Raw genomic sequence first — 25201 nt, forward strand, 5'->3', positions numbered from 1 at the left:
TCAATACTACAAACACTCCACAAGAAGATGTGACAAAGGGACTAATACGGGTTTAAGATTCCTCTTAGTCCTTTTTTTATTACACAAAATTAACAGCAAATGCATCACTTTCATTTGTGATGAGGTCAAATACTTTGTCCTGATATGTTAACGTTCATTAGTACAAGTAGCAAAAAGGCTTTGTCCTTGTTCAGTAAATATCACTAGAGTAAATGATGCACAATATAAGTAACATCAGATACAATGCAACTTAAGCAATGAGATGAACGCAATAATGCCATTTGAAACATCAAATTTCAAACGGAAGTCAGAAAATGCTAATAACAAAACCAGCCTTTGGTGCAAAGTTATAAAAGGGAACTCATTTTATGAATACCAAAGAAATATATATTCAAGATATAATGCTTCAATATGTATTCAAGTCAGTGCTGAATTTAAAACAAAATTGTAGGTCACAGGCAAGGTACAGCACATGTAAGCAATATTATCCAAAACAGAAGTGACAATTTTATGCTGCCGATACACTATATCTGAATCGAACATGATTGTGCCATTGCATCTCTCTTTATGCCAAAACGCATCAAGATAAAACAAAACGGCATACAGTTCCATTTGATTATGAGCTTGCATCACCTTCAGTTGTAAATACAGTTTGTAGGATGAAGGTAAATAGTGACGTGTGGTTAGTAGATCTACAAGGCTTCTACAGGCAAGGCTAGAATATAGACCTGAGTGAAGTAAATCACAATGTTTTCAACACCCTCAGAAGCATATGAAATGCTTGGCAGGTGAGCATGTTGCAGCACAACTGAAATTATCTCGATACATCTTCTAATTAGTCAGGTTGGCTCCAGTAGGTTCATTTGGAAGCAGACTCACACCTAAATGTGTGCCAGAGGAGATCAGAGTTACTATGTACAACAGTGATGAAGATAAAAGCTCAGATTTAGAGTTAATCGCAAAAGGACTGCTGTTGCTCAGACAACGAGGTGAAGATCAAAAGTAGAGAGCCACCATGTGAAAGGTGTGCCAATCGGTAAAGTAGAAAAAGGTGTGTGTGTGTGTGTGTGTGGGGGGGGGTTCTTCAAACAGTGGTGGTACAAGGAGATGTAATAGCGGGAGAGGAGGAAGTGGGGGAGCGACTGGCCCATCGGGAAGGAGGACGTCGATTGGCTTGACGTGAAGGTTTCGAGAAGACATTCTGGGTGGAGGAATTGTGCGGCTCCACTTCATCCTGCGGGGAAACACATGAATTAACATTAAAGATGGGAACACCATTCTATCAACTATCAAATCAAGCTCTCAAGATACTTTACATGATGTCATGTTTTCCATCTGTTGTCTTCTTGGACCTGGGGAAAACAAGTAGTTTCAAACAGCATTAATACTTTCAGTTTTGTCCTGTGAAAACAATATGACAAAACAAAACAAGCAATGCCCATTTTAGGGAAATGCCAGTAAAATAAACCCTGGCTACGGAAGCTGGCTTTAGGGACATGGAATGTCACCTGTTGCTTGGGAAGGAGCCCGAGCAGCTGATCTGTGTTGAGAAGTTCCGATGAGATATACACGAGTGCGGTTCACCTCGATACACCTTCGGCTCTTGTATCAGTCCTCTCGAGACGGTTGGACTCCATTACAATCTGGAGTTGTCCTCAGGGAGAGGCGCCGAGCAGCTGTGGGCATACCAATTGCACCAATTGCTCTGTCTGTATATTTGGGTTTCCCCCGGCGGACGAGAGTGAAGCCTCCCTCCATCTTCGGAAGGGGTGCCTATGCAGCAAACTGCTGTTCAGAGTACCCACACTTTTTGGAGTCCTTGGAGGGGTGCTGGGGACTCCATCGTTCTACTGGAGGACTTCAGTGCTCACCTGGGCAATGACAGTGAAACCTGGAGGGGCATGATTGGCAGGAACGTCCCCCACAATCAGAAGCCGAGTGATATTCTGTTATCGACTTCTTTGCTCGTCATGGATTGTCCAGAACAAACAGCATGTTCAGATATGAGGGTGTCCACATGTGCACTTGGCACCAGGGCACCATAGGACACAGTTCGTTAATCGACTTTGTGGTTGTGTCATCGGACCTGCGGCCACATCTTGGACACTTGGGTGAAGAGAGCGGCAGAGCTGTCAATCGATCACCACCTGGTGGTGTGTTTTCTCCGATGGTGGGGAAGATGCCGGTCCAAATGAATTATGAAGTTCTGTTGGAACATCTGTCAGAATGAGTGACGAGTCAGAAGCAGTTTCAATTCCTCAACACCTTAAGTCCGAGTGGACCATGTTCTGCACCTCCATTGTTGAGGCGGCTAACCATAGCTGTAGCCGTAAATTGGTCAGTGCTAGCAGTGGGGGCAATCCCCGAACCAATTGGTGGACACCAGCGGTAAGGGATGCCGTCCAGCTGAAGGAGTCTATTGGACCATTCTTGCCTGCGGGACTCGCCTGTCCGATTAGAGCTGGACGATATGACGATATATATCGAGAAGAGTTTCTATTCTACCACTTGGAGGCTTGATTTGATGAGCACTTTTCCTTCTTGTGCTACACAGCTGCCACCAGGTTGCAGACTAATACATAGTCATCATACATTACAAAGTTAATACAATAATACAATACCATTTTATTCGGAAAGAGGCAGAAAATTTCAGGTCTGATCAAAAGCCAGAGAATAGAAATGTGTCTTCAACCGGGTTTTAAAAATAGACAGAGATGGGGCTTGCCTAACATCCAATGGGAAGGTCCTTTTATGCTTTGTCCTTTATGTCATATAGGCCTGATGTCTTACAGTATATAAGATCAAATAACTCAGTGACACAGTGGTCAGTATGTCAATATAATTACTTCGAATTGTCATAGATGCAAAGACTTTTACTTTTAAACTTCAATGTCATGTCTGCTTCTGGGTCCAAATTCCGCTCCTCACGTGACAAATAACTATTTACCAAAAAAAAAAGAACCTCAAGGCATGCTGGGTAGTGGCACTCCAAACTACACTAGGATCGCATAGAAGTTTTCGTTTAGAATCTGATCAAAACAGAAAAGAATAACAAAACTGAAAATCATAGATTTTTAAGTTTTTCCAATAATTGAACGGCGGAGACCGTCCCAAAAACCTTAACTGGACTGCTTATGTCAGGTAGTCGGCAGGTCGAAGCATGACTGTGGCCTTACGCCTCAGCATCTAGCTGACAACAAGATTTGGCTACTACTGCCTGCTAAACACGTTTTCACTCCAAAATCCGTAATCACACCCTCTGTTGGCGGAGAATAAGCTAACATCTTACACGTATTGTCCTCATGAAGGGATTGATTACAAGGAGTAATCAACAGAGGGGAAGACAGAGAAGCCATGCTAATTGCTAAGTTAACCTAATATTATTGTGAAAGACCGGAAGTGCTTTGGTGACTGGGTAGACTTCAGAGGTCTCGCTGGAGCCGTGTTAAAGCAGACTGAAGCCAACTCAGCGAAATAGCAGGCACTTTATACAATACAATACAATTCAATTTTATTTATATAGCGCATTTCACAACAGCTACAGCTGTATAACAAAGCACTTTACATACAACAACAAAATAGTCATAATACAACAATTGAAAGCAATAAATTAACACAAAACACGATAAACAATAAACATCCTCCCTTTTTACGATATATTCTGGTGTTCCGGAGAGGAGGATCCACCAGGAAGTTGAATCTCAGATACAGAGAGCAGTGTGGCTTTTGTTCTGGCCGTGGAACAGTGGACCAGCTATACACCCTCAGCAGGGCCCTCCAGGGTGCGTGGGAGTTAATCCAACTAGTCTACATGTGTTATATGGATTAAGAGAAGGTTTTTGTCCCACAAAAGGTTCTGTTGGGGGTGCTTCAGGAGTATGGAGTGCCTGATCCCCTGATATGGGCTGTTTGGTCCCAGCTGTTTGGCCGGTGTCAGAGTTTGGTCCACATTTCTGGCAGTAACAGCAGCAGTTTGTTTCTAGTGAGGTTTGGACTCAACCAAGGCTGCCCTTTGCCACCACTTTTGTTCATAATCCCCACACAGAATTTGTAGGTGCAGTCAAGACATTGAGGGGTTCCCATTTGGTGACCATAGCATTTCGTCTCTGCTTTCTGCAGAAGATGTGGTTCTTTTTTTCTTGACCAACCTGCAATCTCCAACTCTCATTGGAGCTGTTTACAACAGAGGTTGAAGCAGTTGGCATGAGAATCTGAGACTATGGTACTCAGTCTGAAAGAGTAGAGTTCCCTCTCCAGGTCAGAATTGAGATCATGCCCCAAGTAGAGGAGTTAAAGCATCTTGGGGTCTTGTTCACAAGTGAGGGAAGAACGGAGCGGGAGATTGACAAAGGAATCGGTGCACCATCTGGAAGTGTTGTCGGCTCTCTATTTGTCTGACGGGTGAAGAAGGAGTTCAGCCAAAAGGCAAAGGTCTTGATTTGCCAGTTGACCTATATTCCTACCCTTACCTATGGTCACAAGCTGTGCGTCAGAATTGAAAGAAGAACACAGATACAAGCGGCTAAAATGTGCTTCCTCTGCAGGGTGTCCGTGCTGTCCCCTAGAGATAGAGTGAGAGACTCAGAGTCGAGCCGCTGCTCCTCCGCATCGAGGAGACAGATGAGGTGGCTCGAGCATCTTAAATTCAGGGCACGTCCCACTAGCAGGAGGCCCAGGGGACGACCCAGGACATGCTGGAGAGACTATGTCTCCTGGTTTGCCTGGGAATGCCTCGGAATCCCCCTGGAAGAATTGGACAAACTGGCTGGGATGAGTAAAGTCTGGGCTTCACTGCTTAAGCTGCTGCCCCTGCAATTTGAACCCAGATAAGCAGAAGAGAATGGATGGATGAATGGATGCATAGATAGAAACAGAATTTCATGTGTGTTCAACGCATTCAGAAAAAACGCTTATTTTAACAAAAGGAATAGGTGCAGTAACAGTCAGACAGCTTCTCTCAGGTAAATCTCTTTCGCCACAAAAACACTTCCTTTGTGAGGCTAGGTGGAAGGACTTTACTCATGTGACAAATTATTAAAGGTGAATGTGTGACAGGGATTTTGTGAATAACATATTTACTGTATATGCTAAACCATGAGTGCTATTTGCAGGAAGCCTTTAAGAAAGGAAATGCCCCATATTATTATGGATACTTTGGCCTGTTTCTGTTCATGTAGCACATACTGTACCAGAAACAAACAACATTCCCTCCAGAGCCTACTGACTCCCTGAGTAATCATTTACGACACAGAACTTCATGCAATCATTTTTGTCAAAATGTTTTTGTCAAAACGAAATGTAGACTATTTTATCCTAAGCGAGTTTCTAAGTGTTAAAATATTAATTATCGGAGCTGGGCACTTGACCCTTTTTTGCCTGTCTGGCCGCGACTCTCCGCCCTTATTCATAAAACTTATAGCCCTCCAGCCCCGTTCCACCCCCGCCGCCCAAAAAAAAAAAATTTTAAAAAGCGTTCGTGCATGACGCCTCCGCGGGAAAGATGCTAACGGCATAGGTTTATTAAATGATCATTAGCTGGCTGATTTACTATCCAAACCCGCTGTGGATATGCTTCAAACACGCTTCGAACACGCCACTAGTAGTTACCCAACTGGGTGTACTTACGTCCATTGCGACCCCCGGCAGCAACAGATTCTTGTCAAGACAATTTTGGAGTGGACTTGGTCTTTTTGAAAAAGCCACGTAACATGAAAATTGAAGTGGCATCAAATAATTGCTTTCAAACTATTCTCCATGTGTTCACTGTATGCACTATACACACAGTCTTCACGCAGGGGAGTGGCGGCCACTTGATTGCGAAGTAGAAACCTTTTTGTTTTGACGGCTTGTCATTTATTAAGCAAAAGCTCCCCCACACCGATGTGCGCGAATGCAGCAGCATTCTGGTTTCAAATTTCCCGTGGTCAAACGCCAGCGCACCTTATTCTTTGTCTCATTCTTCTACCCCTCTGTGCGCTCGGATTCAGCTACTTACTTATTTATTTTCCACACTTCCTCTCTACTTATATTCCCGGCCTTCAAAATAAAGGCATAACAGCAAACCATTATACAGCAGGTTTGCAACGGCGTATTTCCGAAGCGAAGAAGAAAGAGAGAGAGATGTGAATTAGAGCGAGGTTCAACTTGAAATGAAATTTGGCCGCCTCGTGACAAGTCACATGCATGAGGGACGATTAGTAGGCCGGACTAAAATCCACTTCCGCCCTTGCTTAGTCGAGTCCTTTTTTTCAAACGTGTCACCCCCCGCCCTCGGCCCCAAAAATGGACATCCGGCTCTGCCGGAGGGTCTGACCGGTCCGGCCCCGGGAGGACTGCCCAGCTTTGTTAATTATGTTAATATCTGTATTAGCCTTGCCTGCAAGCTGAATTCTCGCTGTATTTCTAAGTTCACAAAACCCTGAGAATCCATCTTGTCCCCAGCTGGATCACTGTTGGTGAGGACCAATCACAAAGCAATAGTGTGTTTGCGGGCGGGATATGCTACTGTGCCAAAACATTTTTCAGTGGACAATCAGCTTGATTCAAAAATCATGTTATTTAAAACACCCTTTATCCGCATATTTACATTGCAAAAACGACAACTACCACTGTCATAATGTCATCTGTCCCAGTTATCGAGATAACATTACTGAGCTGGTCAAAACAAGGTGCATGCTGGTGACGACGTTTTCAGCCGTTGCCGGGATTGGTCAAAACAAAAGTTTGGTAGATGTGCACAAGTTGCAGCATTGTCCAATCGGCACAAATTATTGTACTTAATGTCCCGTCTTTCCCGAGCAGATCACATCGGAGCAGTCCCAGATTGATACTGTGGAGAACTCCTTTGAGTGATTCAAGTATCAATCTGGCTCTTCCCAGGTTATGTGTGCATATCGGAAAATTAAACTTGACCCACCTGCACTGGCTGCTGCATCTGTGCAACTCCAATGTCACTGTGGGTTCTGAGAGTGGTGCTTGACTCTATGAGTGATGGCTGTCGCAAAGGAGGACCTACGGGATGAGGATGCATGTCTTGCACGTTCAATCCGGTGCCATTATCTTGTTGAAGGCTGACGTTAGGACCCAAAGCTGTCTCATCATGTGGTTGTGACTGAGCTGCATTCTCATAGTGCTTGAGAATTCTTTCCAATGCTCCATAGTTGGACCGTGAACCTTCGGGGCGTGGATATGCAGCAAGAGTGTGGGGCTTCCAGGGATGGTCTTTCAGCTTTCGAAGTGCAGGTCTGGAGCAGTCCATCTGGCAGGGAGGCATAGATCCAAGTTTTGGAAGTGTAATTTGCCTCTGTTTACTCTGAGCTGAAGGCTCCAGGAGTGAAATGTCAACTCTAGCTGACTCTATCCTAGCTCCTGAGGGAGTGTTCCTCTTATCCACTACATCTTTCACATCTGGACTTGAATAGGTATTTGCAAACAATATAGGCTCAGAAAGGGGAGCGTCTGTGGGTGATCTGTTTTGCGTTTTTGTGGAAGGGATGCTTGCTGTTTGAACTTTTTGTTCTACCTCAGAAAGGTGTGCAGGACTCTGAGAAGTTAGTGTGTTGGCCTCCCAGGCATTGGATTGTTCAGATACATTAGCGGAAGATGTGCAATTCTTCATTTTAGCCTCTTGAACTTCATAACTACTTTGGTTCAGTTTGACTTCTGTGTTTTGAATGGGAAGATGTGAAGTGGGAGTGGATAATGCTACCTCAATATTTACGTCCATGACACCAGTGGTGTCATCAGGGCAATGCCTGGGAAGTAAAAGCTCATCCGGCACACAGTCTGCTCTCGGGGCTGGTTGGCAACCCACAGAATGGCCATGTGCTTCTGAAACACATTCTTCCTCCATTACCCCACGGCCCATCTCAGCTTGAAACAAAGTTCTGTTGAACTCTGCCGTTTTTTTTTCCAACATAATGTTTCTCCTGGAGCCCTGCAGGTTCGGACTGGTTGGTGATATTTCCAGGGAGGACAGTAGCAAATCTACAGGTAATTCCTGAACAACTGGAGGCATTTGTATTTGGTGGGTGTGCAAATTCCCAATGCCTGGGTTGTAAGGTGAGAGGTCTTTTCTTGAAGTCAATATGTTGGCTTCAGAGAAACTCTTCTGGACAGTTCCACATCTGGACAACTTACTGCTAGTGAACTTGGTTGCATCACAAGACCAACGGTTGTGGCAGCAGCCGATGTTACAGTTTGAATTTTTAGGAATGGAACATGATGCTACTGCACCGTCTATAAAAACCTTTCCTTCATTTTGCTGCAACATTGCTTCAAACTTTCTAACAATGGATGGACTGCCATACCTTTGGTCTATTGCAACACATGGGCTGTGGCACTTTGTCATTGTTGTTTTGGGGCACTCAGGGATGTGGAGTTCTATGTCTGTTTGGGAGGGGGAGCTCAGATTTCGGGAGAAACTGCGGGGAGGAACAGGGGGGGCTGCTGTATCCATATCAAAGAGTGGTACAGGGCTTGTCTGTACGTCTTTGCAGCTGTTAATAGAATTCTTTTCCCAGGAATCTTCTGACCCTCTTTTAGCCTGCCAGGCGTAATCTGGTGACAAAGTGATCCAGTTTTCCTTTTCCAATTCCTTAAGTTGATTGTAGATTTGGCTGAGATCATATGTTGGCTCATTCGACTTCAGTCCAGTGTTATCCATATTCTCTTCTGAGAGGTACAACGATTCGGATTGATTTCTGAAACAAAGTCAGCCATGTAACTGCTCTATTACTTTTGTATTGTATTATTTGTACATTTCTGATTAATATGTAAGAGAGATATGTTGAGATATGATTTACTAATGCCTCACTGTTCAACTGAGATTTGGTCACAGTTGATACAACACAACTACAATGCTTTACTACCTTTTATCCTCACTCTTTCCTTTTATCTCATCCTGGTAGCTACAGAGTTCCTCACTGACGCGAGTGATCTCCTTCAGAGCCTAAGAAAAAGAGAAAGATGTCTGAATATTTTACACTAATACTTTCAGCGTAGCATTTTGTATTCAGAGAAACCAAAGGATGTATAACATGCGAAGACAAGAGACCAAAAAATACATATATACAGGGTGACCCAACATAAACGGGCCCTGAAAGAATATTTGGAAATTTGAAATGAATTTCTGAAGAAGAAAAGGCCAATGAGTTTAATATTTTAATGTGATGTTCTAAACACAATAAACTACCGGTAGTTATACCTCAAGTTGCATTTGATTCCGTACATATTTAAGAAATTATGTCTATTGAAAGTTGGGGCCTGTGTTTTTGGGTCACCCTACCCTGGAATATAATATTAATAATAGTACTCAATTTATGGACAAAAATATCGAGCTCCTTTCAACTTTCCGAATTGCTTGCTTTTTAATTAGAAATATTTATTTTACCAAGACATTTGAAAATTTCTCCAAGCTTTATGGGAACTTTTTGGGGAAGGCCCTTTTCATTTTAAGCATGAATATGCCTCAGTGCAAAAGGCAAAATCCACAAAGGTATGGATGAGAATGGTGTGAAAGAGCCAGACCACCCCCGTCAGTAACCAGGACTTGTCAGTAACTTATGACCACATGTGTTTTTCTTGACGAAGGGACTCTGAAATTGACTTAAAGGACTTTACAGATGATTGCAAGCTGGTATTGCTGGAAAAGGGAAACCAACTTTAAATTATTTTCATTTTTCATTTGGTGTAAATGTAACTGCAAGCTTTCCCAACACCATTGCACATTTGGTATAAAATAATTTCAAGATGATTCAAGAAAAGTAACTTCTGATAACTCACAGCATTGAGAGCAGTTGTGCTTTTCTTCTTCTCACTGGCATTACTCAGCTCTACCAACAGTGGACTTTCATGAGTGCCACGATGAACTTGTTTTTCATTCCCTAGAGAGACATGTTTTGGTGTCTGTCCAACTCCAGTAGATTTATGGAAAATTGCTTCAGGCTCAGAAGTGTTCACATCTTTCTTATCAAGTATGGAGTCTCTAGTCCTTAATCCATGATGTGCACGTTCATTCTGAGTAAACTGACCACCTGCAATTAGTTCACCGAGTCTGTCTGGTTGACAATAGGTGGTTGAATGACTCGCACTCCTCCCGCCACTGATGATGTAGCGGTCAAAGGCAGGTAAGGGCTCAGGCTGACTGCAGCTGCTTTGTGTCTGTGACAAATCACTGAGCACACTGGAACCAGAGCTAAGTGAACGCACACTTAGCCGATGCATTTCTTCTTCATTCTGATGACCACAAGCTCCTTCTCGCTTGGCCCTCACCTCACAGTACAACTAGAAATGGTAAGAAGAAAATGTAAATACATGCTTTGTGATCATGTACATATTATATACATTGAAACAGTCCAAATTGAAGACAGGTAATCACAAAGCCAAGAAACAGCATTTGAATAAATCAGAAAATTAGATCAACAATAAAGTGGGAAAAAAACAACGTAAACGAATACATCTGGCCTGCTACCAAAGAATCCCAAAATAGCAAGTACTTCATGCTAACTTAGATGACCTTGCCTGCCCATCAAGCAATGTCTAGATGGTACAGCAGCCATTAATTTTTTATGTAGATGTAGGTTGGTGTGTATACACATGTGTATATACACATGTTACTGCGTATATCTACATAGGTTTGATTCTAAATGTTTGCCGTCAATGTTATACATTAATGGCCACATTATGCCGCCGCCCCTGTGTGACCTATATCTTTGCTACTGTAACAACGAAAATTTCCCCACTGTGGGATCAATAAAGGCATTCTTATCTTATCTTATCTTATCTTAAGCCTACATTGTTCCTGAGCTATTTTCTACTCTCATTTTCCAGTGACGGAAGGACAAAAGAGACCCATAATGCTTTTTGTTTGCTTCAAATCTGAGCACTCCCCCAGACCTTAAACAATTTTGTCTTTAACTGGATGCTTGGATCGGGATGGCCATGTTTTCAATAACAAGTTCATTTTATATATTTTTTGATCAGGAAAATGAAAAAAGTTGTCATTTTCTATTTTATCAATTCATTTTGGAGAAATTAGGAAATAAGTGACTTCATGAATAACACCTTTTAATGAGGAAAATGGACGCGCCACCTTCCGTTCTATCCATGTTCAGTCGGAGTCACTGGAGGGGCCGATTACAAACTCTCCATTGGAAATCATTGTACTTTCATTGCTTATAACATCCAAAAACGGTGATCAATTGGCACCAAAATTCATGTGGACATCACTACTAATGCCCACTTCAAATTACCAAAAGTATTAAGATTAACCTCTCCGTGTCTGATTTATTTGAGAGCTACATAGATTTATGCTGGGACGAGCGCACGCTGCTTCTTTGCTAAAACCCCCCCAAAAAAAACACTGCTTCTTTGCTGATCAAGGTTAGGGTTGGGCGAGGCATTAAACACCAGTCAGGATATTTACAGAGACTAAAGTGGGAATAAGTAGACGTGCGTCATTTTAGTACTGAGGTCATTTTTACATGAAAACCTATTATTCAAGTGCAAGTGTTAAGGTCATCCAAGTGTCCCTTTAAATATGAATGACAGTTTCTGGGGAACTACAGCTGCTGGAAAAGCTTCACGTTGTTTGCAGAGGGTGAAACGTGCACATTTTTGGAAAATTATTTGTTGTTGAAATCTTTTTTTTTCCTCAAAAAATAAAAATGACTCACTTCAGTTCAATCAAAACCATTGATTCCAAACTGCACATTAGTATGCTGTGGGACATTTCACATAACTGATCCAACCATAATATCTGCACTGCTTATCCTCATTAGTCACGTACAGCAGGGCCAGCCCTAGCAAATGGGGCGCCCTCGGCGAGATTTTATATGGCTTTATGGTTTTACATATGCTTACAAAATTATTGAATTTTTTTGCATTGCCTTTATTTTATAAGATAACGTTACACAATTTTAAAACATGAAATGGAACATTTTCTTAATTTCATGACTGTCAAACAAATAATGTGAGTGGCTACACCTAGTTGGACAAACCAAAAGGAGCAAACATTTGCCCTCTCATTCTCACATTTTCCCTCCTCATTTTTTTCTTTCCTCCTTTTTTTCATCCCTGTGCTCTGCATAATTTGGGTCATAAATTTGCCACTCCCCAGATAGAGTGAGCAATATACCAATCAGCCAGAGGTGGGAGTATTGTACTCGTGTTAATTGGGCATTGCTTTAAATTTCAATCTGTTAGCTGTTCCATGTTCAGGGTTAATTGTCAAGTTATTGTAAATATGAACAGCTTCCCCACAAGAAAAGTATATCTTTGATTTTATTCAAATGATCAAGCAATGTTTTTGCCTCTTTTTATTTTAATATTCAGTAGATTGACAGTTCATCAAGAAGTTGCAATCCTTACCTTAGTCACTGGCAATGAGGTGCATTAAGTGCATTGGCATTTGCATGTGAATTAGATTTAGGACTGTGAGAAAAATCTGCAAAAATAACATGAGAAAGTATCTATCCATCCAAACAAGAAAATCTAAATCTATCCGTTTTCCCAAAAGCTTATCCTCACAAGGATCGCGGGCGTGCTGGAGCCCATCCCAGCTGTCTTCAGGCAGTGGGCGGGATACACCCTAAATTGGTTACCAGCCAATCACAGGGCACATATAGACAAATCAGCTAACATTCACACCTATGGATGGATTTTGAAATGTGGGAGGAAAACGGAGTACCCAGAGAAAACCTACGTAGGCACGGGGAGAACATGCAAACTGCACAAAGGATGGCCGGAGCCCACAACCTCTGCCTTGTGAGGCAGATGTGCTAACCAGGCGCCCACCGTGCCGCCACAAGATGATATGTTATTTTGAATAAATTAAAGTAGTAATAGAAACATAATGGGCGGCACGGCGGTCAACTGGTTAGCACGTCCACCTCACAGTTCGGAGGTGGGTTCGATCCCGGGGTGGCCGGGGGCGAGTGGTAGTTTGTGCCCTAATCTCTACCCTGTTTCTTAGAAATGTTTTATTTATTTATAACTCTGAAATTCAATTTTTAATCAAAAGAGATTTTCTCACACAAGCATCCCTGTTACAGCTGCACACGTCACAAACAACATACTGAGTGAAAGAGTGGAATTATAGTGCCTTTCCTTCTCTGCTACATCCTTTCCTCACACTTTGCATCTGCACTGATCAGGAATATTGTTTTGACAGTGCCAGGCTAGGGAATAGAAGTGGTAATCATTATTACACTTGGAATAGAGTAAGTAAGTCATTGATTACACACAAACTTAGAAAAAAAAAACGCTGAGCTCCAATAAAACTAAATCACAGATCTTCTTGTACCCAAAGATGTATAACATCCTTCTAGTTCTAATGCTAATTTAGCAAATGTTTAACATACCTCTTCTATTTTCCTTTGCATATCTTTCAGTTGGCTCTCCCATTCAGTCCTTTCGACGTCAAATCTCTCTAGTAACTCGGCTTTCTCCTTCAACCAATTCTTCTCGTTATGCTCAAGGCGACATCGCAGCTCCATGGTGGTTGAGTGCGTGTCTGCCAGAAGTCTCCGCTGTTCCTCCTTGTCCTGACAGAGCGTTGACGTCTCGCTGTGCTTTTCACAACTAACTTGTCGAGCCACTGAGGAAGAACCTGAAGCACACTGGACACCTCCACTCGCTGATCCGTAACCACCTTTGGTTTCCAGCTGAAGAGAACCAAACACAGGCAGAGAAAGGAATGCAAAGGGACAGAGAAGGAAAGACAGTGGTAAGAGAGTGGTGAAAACAATCAGTTGTTTGGAATGGATTAAAGGAAAAGAAGGAAGAGAGCCAGATGGGAGACAGGAATTGTTAAAAAAAAAAAAGGAATGATGAGAATGAAGGAGTGGCAGGAAGGGAAAGTGGAAGAAGTGGGGAAGTAATGCACCATGGGATGAATGTTAGTGGGTTCAGAGAGGGGAAGAGTGAAAGACAGACATGTGAAAATATCCTGTGAGAACTCACACACACAGGGTTAGTGGGTTCAGAGGCCATGCGCCTCTTGTCTATAGTACTTCGCCAACACAGGATACAGTTCAGAACCACATGATCACAGTCAGAAAGCAAGTTTGACTTCAGAATCATATCAGCATGTCCTCTGCTAATTTGATAGTTGTTTTGATATTTCTTCAAAAATGTAATTCAGTCCAATTAGATTGATTTAATTAGACTACAGTATTACTAACTGTTGTACTGATTAAATGGTGCACCCCTCGTGATTTTTTTCTCAATGAAGGTCAAAGACATTATTGATGCTGAGTAGGCTGCCATCATTCATTTTGGTCTCTCTGGAGGCAGAAAATGTCATTATGTCAAAGTTCAAACTATGGCAGATCTGATCTGCACAATGACATAAAATAAATAAATAATATACTATGAAAGCTAACCTCAAATGTCTTATGTAAAACAGATATTAATGTAAGGCAATCCTCTTTCTAAAAAGTTAAGAAATACGACTATGCTGCAGAACATTCTGTAGTAAATTTGCAAATTATATTGTGCCAAGGCTGGAATACACCCACAAAAATATGTATGTACTCATAGGCGGTTTTACAGAGTGGCAGCTGCCACCCTTACCAAATGCCTTGCTTGACCCACAGTTGTCATCCCTGGCTGTTTGCAATTACTCTATTTGGGCTGGGCGATATAAGTGATTCGTATTGGTCGATATCGATACATATTGATTTGTTTTCTTGTTTTAACCATTGAAAATTATGACCTGGAGAAAAATGAATTTAGGTTATTTTATTTTAACATAATACTTAACCTTTAATAAGAGGTCAACGTAACTATGAAAAAGTGAAATAAACTGGTGACGATAAATATTAAATAAACTCTGTTTTAAACAATGTGCTTAGTAGGGCTGGGCAATATGTCTGAAAAACTGTCACAATCGAAGTATTTCATATCAGTGAGTAGTGATAGTACCGTATTTTCCGGACTATAAGTCGCTCCGGAGTACAAGTCGCACCAGCCATAAAATGCATAATAAAGAGGGAAAAAACATATATAAGTCGCACTGGAGTATAAGTCGCATTTTGGGAGGAAATTGTGCACTTAGTACACATCATTTCCACCGAGCTACGATGCTACATGTAGCATACAAGAAAGTTATAGTAAGATAACTTTAAACTCACCAAAACGGTTGTAGATCGATTAAATAAGTATTTTCTTTATCCTCGACCATGTAGAATGTTTCCAAGTCTCCAAAAGTATTTATGTATTCGGTCGTAATTATGTTTTCGTTTCCTTTGTGCTGAGTGTGCTCCTCCTTTCGTGTGTGGCTGCATGATGCAATACCCCAGTGAGAAGCAGGCATCTGCCGGTTTGTGGTTTATTCTTGTTCAACCATCGCCTGTAAGTAACTTAGACAATTGTGTGTAATGAGCATGCAACATTTATATAGGAGTTGAATTGTGGATGATTGTACTGTGTTGTTGACTGAACATACTAATCGCTATCGCTAATGCTAATCGAGGTTGCTAATCGATAGCATGTCAGCCTGTTTGTGGTTCATTCTTGTTTAATCGTCGTCTGAAACTAACTTATACAATTGTGTGTATTTATATACGAGCTGAATTGTGGATGATTGTAGGTTGTTGACTGAACATACTAATAAGTATCGCTAATGCTAATCGCTAAATGTTAGCATAGGCTCATCTTGTTCATGAGTTTCAAGTTTCTTTTGTTTCGACAATGACAATGATCTTCCTATTTTTTTGTGAAGAGAAAACTCTCTTACCGTGCTGACAGTTTCGGCTGTCACTTGCAGCCTTCCTCGGAGCCTGTCACTGCTTCCTAGTGATGGGTCATTCGCGAACGATACGTTCAAAAAGAACACATTTTTTCAGGGAACGTGAGTGAATGGATCACTTCCTGAAGTGATTCGTTCTTTTCTCAGTTCATTTGAGCTCAGCCACGCGCATGTTGTCAATCTTCGCGATCGACCAATCAGCAGCCAACGTCAGATGCAAGCGGGATTTACTGAACATACTGCCACGCTATTGGCCTTCACGAAGGAATCAGTGATGTAATTTCCCGTTCACCAACGATTCGGTGAGTAAACGGGTCACTGCGGGAATCAGTGATGTCATTTCCCGTTCACCAACGATTCACTGAGTGAACGTATCACTGCGGGAATCAGTGATGTCATTTCCCGTTCACCAACGATTCGGTGAGTGAACGTGTCGCTGTGGGCATCAGTGATGTCATTTCCCGTTCACAACTTAAAAGCCCCTCGCCAGATCATGATGAGGCGCCCCGGTCTGCAGCAGCTGGGAGATGACGTTGTTGTGGACATGGGACAACTTTATTTGAAAACATTTATTATAATTCACATATGTGCACTTAAATATTATTATCCTCTCTGTCTACTGCAACTATAATGTGGTGCGATCATTATAATGTTGGTTTGCCATTAAATTGTACTTTTATTTCAAATCTTGTTTGGTGCTCGAGTGTTTTATCAATTCTTGTTTTTATTTCAGCGCAACAGAACATTTAACCAGACATGTAGCCAGCCACTTCATTTGACAAGTCTGCACTTCGTAACACGTGAAAACAAAAATACACCGGGTGTGTGATGGCCATGTGTTATGTCCTCCAAAATAACAAATGTTTATATATGTAGGCATAGTGTCTACTGCGATTATTGTTGTTGTTAGTATTTATCACCGTTATTATAACCACAATTATAATGGTTATGGTAATGGTTTTAAATATTTGAGTGTTTTTTTTTTGTGGATTCCTTTGTGTTTTATTTATTTTTTATTTTTTTGAAAGTCCGGTGCATTACCACCAAACACGAATACGACTATTGCCTGATGTGATTACAGTACATCAATGCAAACGCATAGGTTTTTTGCAACGATAATCCAAACGCACCAATTATAATAAGTAGAACATTCGGTGTGGACAATTTTATATATATATATATAATTATTTATATATTTTTTTCTTTTTCGGGGGGGAAATCCACCCTGTCCGTGCCGGGGGTGGTGGGATGCGGGGCTGAATGATTCGGTGAACGATTCTTTTGAACGATTCTTTTGTACGATTCTTTTGAACGATTCTTTTGAACGATTCTTTTTGATGAACTGATTCTAATGATTCAGTTCACTTAAAAGAACTGTTATGCCCATCACTACTGCTTCCACATGACGTGTCTACAAACAGCTGACCGGGTCGGGGGAATCTTCAAAATAAGGCTCCCCGATCAAGGCTGCGCTCCAACCCCCCGCAAATGCGCTACATAAATAAAATTGTATTGTATTGTATTATTTTGCCCCGGACACGTCAAGTGGAAGCAATGACAGGCTCTGAGGAAGGCTGCAAGTGACAGTCGAAACTGTCAGCACGGTAAGAGAGTTTCTCTTCACAAAAAATAGCAAAATCATTGTCATTGTCGAAACAAAAGAAACTTGAAACTCATGAACAAGATGAGCCTCATTTAACGAATAAGAAGACAGGATGAACATTATAGGATCATCTTGTTCATGTCTATGAAAATACATGTGTATGTAATGCATAGATTGATAGTATTTTCTGTTTCTTGTGCAGTTTTACAATATAAACAGGCAACTTCGCTGCACACCTAGAGTCTGTGGAGTTTGTTTGTGAATGTTTAGCTGTTTGGATAAGCTGGCTTCCTCAACTAGCAAGGCCTTAACAGTCAAATTGTCTTTTGATCATACGGTACTATTTTAATTACTTTTAACAAAACATTAGACTTTAACCGTTTGAATTATTCATGCATTCTAATAGCTTTTAGGATGTATCTTATGTTTCTTTATGTGGGTTATGTGAAATGATATAGAAGTAATTGTCATGGCTTGTTAGTGCTGACTTGTATTTATGATGTTTTGCCTCCCTCTGCAGGCACTTTACCTGCAGAGGGAGACAAAACATCATAAATACAAGTCAGCACTAACAAGCCATGACAGTAATGTGTTCATAATTTCACATATAAATCGGAGTATAAGTCGCACCCCCGACTATGAAAAAAGCGACTTATAGTCCGGAAAATAATAATAATAATTGATTTTGTTTTAAACCTTTTGAAAAAAAAACAACAGTTCACTGTTTTTGTGTACAAAGTTATGCAGCGTAATGTCCAGTTTCTCCTCCATCAGTGCATTGTAAATGCTTATTTGCATTAGGTGCTACCCCAAAGCAGTATTTTTGATACACATAAATTAGCCTTCATTTAATTATCCATACAATGTAAGTGAACTAATACTCTCTTGCGGTGCATATATTATCGGTGACCAACCGTCTTAGGACTACTTATCTTTTTAGTGGACTCACTATTGCCATAGTCCATTTATATTTTACTTGCTTGATTTTAACTTGAGTACGATGCCGAAGATTGGATAAGGCTAACTGGCGCTAGCATGTCAGACACGCAACTCCTTTAGTTGTACACCACGTCTCAATCCGGAGGTGTTTAATAGGGTTATCACGCATTATATTTGAGAGAGTTGACTGGTCATTTATTCGAACAAAGTTACGCTTTTTTATATTATTTTTTTCTATTGAACATTTTATCGAAGCCATTTTCTATTGAGATCGATCACATAGCAATCACGATACATATTGATATTGAATTATCGGTGCAGCCCTAGAATCCACCAATACTAAATTCAGAACTTTATAATAACTGTTCCTTATATTGTCTCCACAGTGTGTAAAAAAAAATTACATGAATTTATCAATCAATCAATCACATTTTATTTATATAGCACTTTTCATACATAAGAATGCAACTCAAAGTGCTTTAAAACATTCAAAGCAAAACATAGAATTATCTTCAATCAAAAGAAAAGATATTACTTCCACTTCGACCCCTACCTAAGTAGTTGAATGTTATGCTTTTTTAATTTCTGACTTTTCAGAGATTATGACAGGTGGTCAAATAAATGTGTTTAGCACTGTTTAACTATTTGACTCATAATTCTTAAAAAAAAAAACACTGATCTAGTAAGGCATTCAGTTGCGATTTTAGTTTTTTATCAAATACAAAATAAATATTGATGTTTGGCGGGATTTTCGATTGATACAGGAATAAGCATAAAATTATGCATCTTCATTAAAATGCTGTGAACTAAAGTGGGCCGATCTGAGCCATGAAATTCCAGGGCTGAAATGGAGTCCCACTATGATTATGTTGCAGTACATTCTGTGTGTGTGTGTGTGTGAGTGTGTGTGTGTGTGTGCGTGCGCATTTGTGGGCGAGTTATAACCTCTGCCCTCGTCACTCTAGGTAAAACTGTCTAGAACCACCAGTGAATGTACTGCATGTACCTTTCTGTATGAAATGGAAAGCAGGAGGGAATGCTTGCTACTGAGCCTTAGTGTGTTATTTCTGTATTGAGTCGCAAAACTCTCTTACAAGCCTCAGTCACGATGCTATTTCTGCCTGTGGCCCGGGGTCAGGAAATTATAGTCTTGCAAAACAAGTCCTTTTCTTTCAGCTCTAGGCTGTTTGTAAAGTTACTGAATCTTGAAGTATAGACAGATGATGATGGGTACTGCCAACACTAGGGGTTACTTAAACATCCAAAGGTAAAGAATTAGTGTAAATATAAAAACAAAACGGTTAATTGTCCAAATAAAATGTCTCAGGCCGATATATTGCAAAGCAGCAGTGAAAGCAAACGTTCCTCAGAAAGGAAATCCTGAAGGAGCTGTGCAAGCAAACAAACGTGATTCAGCCAGATTTCAACTAGTTAAAAGAAAACAGAGTCATGAATGCACAAGCACCTTGATTTAGTGTTAAACTGCACTCTTTGACCATCATGCCGGTACGGCAGAGAATACATAACACTAACTGTCGCTACAGTGACACACTATAAATAGTCGACACTGTCACATTCCAAGGGGTGGTGGGGAGACTAGGTAAAGGCGGGGGTTGGGGTGTCTGGCTGCTAAGACACAGTGAGATGTCATCTAGCTGCCAGCAGTCTTCATAAATCAGCAGCACACAGTAAAATTTGCCTGGAAATATCTGGCCTAGGACCTCAGAATTGGAAACTTGTCCTTAATTTGGGCATTGAAACAGAATGCGGAATGCATAGCTCACTTATGACAATTGTGGAAGGAGTAAGCCAATTCACATCAGCCAAAATTAAGGCAGCATCTTGCCAAATGAGCTCTGTATTATTTGAAATTTAATTTATCAAGCAGAGATTACAGAAAACAGTTAATGCCAGGGAAAACATAAATGTTACCCGTATACAGGGCCATAATAGCCTCAGGCTCTTTTAAGTCATCCTCACTCTGCTGCTGCAACAGTTTAATGTTGCAAGCATATTTTAAACATGGCAAACAGGCAAGCGTGTGGAAGGATGTTACATTGGAACAACAGAGATAACCTCACCCAGTAGAGTTTCATGCCAAGTCATATTTCCTTTGGTGTTTGTGCAATCAATATGGGAAACAGTCTGAGAAGCTGTGCACTATCCGTTACAAATGACAAAAAATAGTTTAGTAAGATGCTAATATAATAACCACTTGTGCATCTCCTCGTCTATATAAAATTGTTGTGGTGTGTGTGTGTTTGTGTGTGTGTGTGTGTGGGGGGGGGGAGTGCATGCATTTGTTTCTGTATTACTTCAGTAAATTAAGTTGTTTAAAGAGAAAGTCAACCCAAATAAATTCTTTACAATAGTATGTTATATGCAACACCACTCGTCCAAACACAGCATTCTGATTGATATTGTGTTTGTGAAGTAGTAAAATTAACCCATTTCTGTCCATCTCAGGGGGGCGGCCGTTTTGTTACTTGCTGTCAACTGAAAATGACATCACAGTGCCTAAGGGCTCAGGTAACAACCAATCATGGCTTAGGCCCTGACTACACGTAGCCGGGGTTTTTAAAATGCCGGATATAAGCCTGCGGTTAGCCCTATCATCCACACATCCCCGGAGTTTTTTCAGTGAAAACGCAAAATTCCAGCCGCAGTGGAGATTTGCGGATATCTCCGGATCGCGTTTTGCTGTGGACGGTTACACCCGAAGATTTACGTCGTCACCGTGCGACAACAATGCTTTGACATCATTGCGCGACTTGTATTTTCATGCGAGTCAACATGGATTCTCGATGCTCTTTTTGCTTACTTATTTGTAAGTACCACTGCTTCTCATTGAAAGGTTTAAAAGCAATTCTGAACTCTTGTCGGTTCTCCCGAACAAGTTTGGCGCCGTGTTTTTGTAACCACGTAGAAGTGACGTCAAAGGACAAAAGTTCCTTCTGAATGGACAGTATTTGGCTAACTACTGCCACCCAGAGGCTTGGCATGCGTTTGAAAACGCACATCCGCGGTTTCATGTGGATGCGCTTTTTTTTAATGTGTATTCCAACGCAGGCGGGGGTACAGGGGGCGGGGATATGCGGTTGTTAAAAAACCCTGGCTACGTGTAGACAAGGCCTCAGCTTCAGAAAGCAGATGAGCCATGATTGGTTGTTACCTGAGCCCTGAGCAACTCTGATGGCAATTTCAGTCAACAGCAAGTGACAAAATGGTTGCCCCCTGAGCAGGCTAAAAACGGCTGGATTTTGCTGCTTAACTCATATTCCACAAACACAATATCAATCAGAATGCCGTGTTTTGACTAGTGGAGGCGCATATAACATATTATTGTAAAGTACATTTTTGGGTTGACTTCCTGTTTAAGGTTTTTGAGACACGAGTAAGGTGAGCTGATTGAATTAATCTATTAAGTCCGTACTTTTACTGACAAGGCTTTGCAAAACAAAGCAACAAATTAATGACAAACACATGTGTGAGCTGTGATCTCTTAAGACCATGTTACTGTGTTGTGTTCACATGTCATTGCTGGTGGCCAACCTATCTATCTCTGACTGTGTCTCTCTCATAGTGCTATCCTTGAAAAGACAGCGCATCGCCACATTCAGATGACTTCAGAGGATTGTATGTATGAGACCAAATGGAACTTGTTGAGTTTCGTAATTATTCCATCACATATATAAATAAAACAGATTGACACCAGCAACTATGCATGGACCTTCAAATTTACAGTTCAATTTCACACATGGAAATTGAACTGTAAAGTATTTTGCAGCCTAACAGTAGCTGTCACTAATAAAGGAGAACACTTTATCTGCTTCATCATGTAAGCAAGTTGGTTTTGGCAGGCACAGATGAAATAGCTTTGTTTGTCACTATCTGAGGGCAAGAATTGGATGAGCTCTCTGGTAATGTGTAACTTGTAACCATGAGTGGCAAATGACCAGACCAAATTTCAACATAACAAGATATGCCCAAACATAAGCGTATCAAGCAACATTGTAAGTTTGTTAGGTAATTGCACACGTATTCGCGCCGCCCGTCACCTGTGCAATGCGGCACTTGAGCTCCGCCCTCTCCAGCGACCAGGCACATCTGTCTCTAGTGTACTGCAGCTGCAGATCACTCCTCTTCTCCTCCTCTCGCTTCACCTCCACCTGCACTTCATCCAACACTGTCTTCAGGTCCAGCAAAATTCTCCGGTTCTCCCCTCCCTGCACACATACATCAACAAAACTTTCAGCCACATAATTTGCAAGATGAATGATATACACAAAATATTTAGCACTGTATCGATTCAGGCCCTATCAAGTATCGTAATTATTCATTAATTCATTTTACTACTTATGCTCACTGAGGTCACGGTGGAGTTGGAGCGACTTGAACCTGGAGCCTATCTGGGGAGAGGCGCAGTACACCCTGAACTGGTCCTCAGCCAATCGCAAGGCACAAACAAACAAATAACCATCCACACCCACATCTATATGGACAATTTAATTTCGAGTTTTAAATTAATTACACTAAAACGCTGCAAATACTTATAAAAGACTAAGGTGAGAGACAATATTGAGGCATAGAATTAGTGAACTACAAATGTTTTATGGGCTACGAGAATGTAGCCCACGGTTCTGTAGTTACTTGTAAGTCAGCCACTTCTCTCAGCAGCGACTCCTTGTCCCGCATCCATTCCTCTTTATCCTGCACATGCCGTTTTTTCAGATCCTCAAATTTCTTTTTTAGCCGCGTATGTTGCTGTTGCTGGGCTTCTGGTTCAAGCGGCATTTGTCCCTTGAGGAATTCGAGTTTTGTCCCTGCGCCACCTTCGCCTCCTTCCGGCAAGGCGTCGCGATGGAGTTCGTGCATGTGACTGAAAACGGTGGGCGGAGAGGAAATCCTCCTTAGTGGGCTGCGGTTTTTGCCTTTGCCTCTTTCAGTCCCATCGATTCTGGTGCACGGCACAAACTCCCATCCTTGAGACGGGACGTAGCCCCCGGCTGCACCGCCCCCACCGTGCAGCCCTGAACCATTAAGAAGCGCACTCCACATGGTGCCGCCACACCCGAATCAAACTTCGCTTCTCAAAAAACAACAACAAACTATTAAAAGTGCATAATCATGCTGAAAAAGACAATGTTCAAAAGCGTCTATTAACATTTACAACCAATGTGTTTTAGCGTAATCTAAATCGTCCAATTATCCAAACCCGGCCAAATCCCCTGAGGGCCAGGCAGCAGCTCGTCCAGCAATCCTCGTGCAGGATGTCATCGTCGCCTTCATGTCTTAACAGACACAAGTTTTAGTCCTCATCGTGGCTCTTGTGTGTTGCAATGGCGACACTGTGCGCGCCTTTTGCTTTGTAGTTTGCTTGAAATGAAGGCACGGGCGAGGACACGCGCCCAGTAACCGCTCCACTACTCCAATAGGAGAAGGTGCCAAAAATATCATGGAGCCCACTCATATAAGTATGGCAGAGCGGGAGTATTTTTACCCCTTGTAACTATGAGTTTACGTTCCAAACGCCAGACAGGTTTTTAGAGGAGACATCCACCATCAGTCAACGCCAAGGTACTCTTCCAAGCACCACCTGACGCTGTCTCCATTGCAACGAATCAATTTACACACGCGCTCTATTGATGGCTGATCGCTAAATTAGCTACATGCTAACAACATAGCAACAGTAAGCGGTCATAACGAAACGCAACACAAACACAAGCATACTATAACGCACCAGTGTTAACAAAGCATTTTCACCCAACAACTTGTAATTTGTCTCGTAACATGTTCCTCTGTTGTCAAACAATAGACCTCGAAAAGCATCAGAAATGCAACCAAACAGACTCTTACCTCGTCTCTAATGCAGTCTACATTTCAGGCACAGAAGTTAAAAGAATGTCGAATCTTGGTTAAAAACAACTGCAGAGGGACTTCCCACAGCTGGAATCATGTTGTCATTGACAGGAATAAACTCTCTCTCTCTCTCTCCCTCCACCTCGCTCTCTCTCTCTTTCTCTCTATCTCTCTCTTGATAATTTACAGCACTTTAGTAATGTACTGGTAGGCTACTTTCATCATCAGAAAGTAAACAAGCTGAAGGTGTAGGTTAAAGGTCCCCCTTTCTGTCTCTCCTCATTTTAGAAGCCTTTCTATCAGGTTTGAGTAAATTGAGTTCACATATTCATCCATCCGTCCATTTCTTGAACCACTTATCCTCACTTGGGTTGCGGGCATGCAGGAGCCTATCCCTATTGTCTTGGGGCAGTAGGCGGGGTACACCCTGAACTGGTCGCCAGACAATCGCAGGGCACACACTGACGAACAACCATTTACACTCATACATATACTGTTCCATGTTTGTTTTTGGAATTTGGGAGGAAACTGGAGTACCGGAGAAAACCCACACAGGCACGGGGAGAACATGCAAACTCCACGCAGGAAGGCGGAGGCCCAGATTCAAACGCATGACCTTAGCACTGTGAGGTGTATGTGCTAACCAGTTGGCCTCCATGCTGTCTGAGTCCTCATATGATAAAATTCTATTTAATCAACAATAATTTGATGCTTTCGGGGAAACTGATGTTTCTGTTTATAGACAGCACATGATTTAGTGGCTCACACATGTGCCTCACAGTCGAGAGGAAGTCTGTGTGGAGTTTGCATGTCCTCCGCTGGCTGACAGATTTTCTGTGAGTACTACAGCTTTCTCCCACATTCCAAAAATATACATGTCAGGTTAATTGAAGACTCTAAATCAGGGGTATCAAATGCATTTTGGTCACAGGCCACAGTGTAGCCTACTTATTGCTTCACTAGGGATATGATAACATTGATCGTTTCATTTTTTTCATATTCATTCACTGATTCAGACCATTCCATTTTCAACACACTCCAAAAATTCA

At 41.7% G+C, this 25201-nt stretch overlaps 1 protein-coding gene across 4 annotated transcripts; it reads right to left on the reverse strand.

Moving 5' to 3' along the window:
* Nucleotides 1-51: 51 nt before the first annotated feature.
* Nucleotides 52-24059, reverse strand: mtcl3a (MTCL family member 3a). 4 transcript variants are annotated; one of them, XR_015087953.1, is made up of 9 exons: nt 22944-24059; nt 22352-22519; nt 13362-13664; nt 9784-10284; nt 8871-8950; nt 6917-8702; nt 1509-2218; nt 1317-1352; nt 1126-1234 (listed from the first exon to the last, which is right to left on the reverse strand). XR_015087953.1 is itself a non-coding variant. In XM_086039036.1 (8 exons), the coding sequence occupies exons 1-7, from the start codon at nt 23349-23351 to the stop codon at nt 1323-1325; spliced, it is 3276 nt and encodes a 1091-aa protein (XP_085895162.1). In that variant the 5' UTR covers nt 23352-24057; the 3' UTR covers nt 1086-1234; nt 1317-1322. The 4 variants fall into 4 exon arrangements, 2 of the variants coding, with proteins under 2 accessions (XP_085895161.1, XP_085895162.1); XR_015087954.1 differs by having other exon boundaries at nt 1509-4809; nt 22944-24058; XM_086039036.1 differs by lacking the exon at nt 1509-2218 and having other exon boundaries at nt 1086-1234; nt 22944-24057.
* Between the last annotated feature and the right edge of the window lie 1142 nt (nt 24060-25201).

The sequence above is a fragment of the Filicampus tigris genome, chromosome 8, assembly GCF_054856515.1.
Source record: "Filicampus tigris isolate MCC_2025a chromosome 8, RoL_Ftig_1.0, whole genome shotgun sequence".
In the NCBI taxonomy this organism is placed as follows: Eukaryota; Metazoa; Chordata; class Actinopteri; order Syngnathiformes; family Syngnathidae; genus Filicampus; species Filicampus tigris.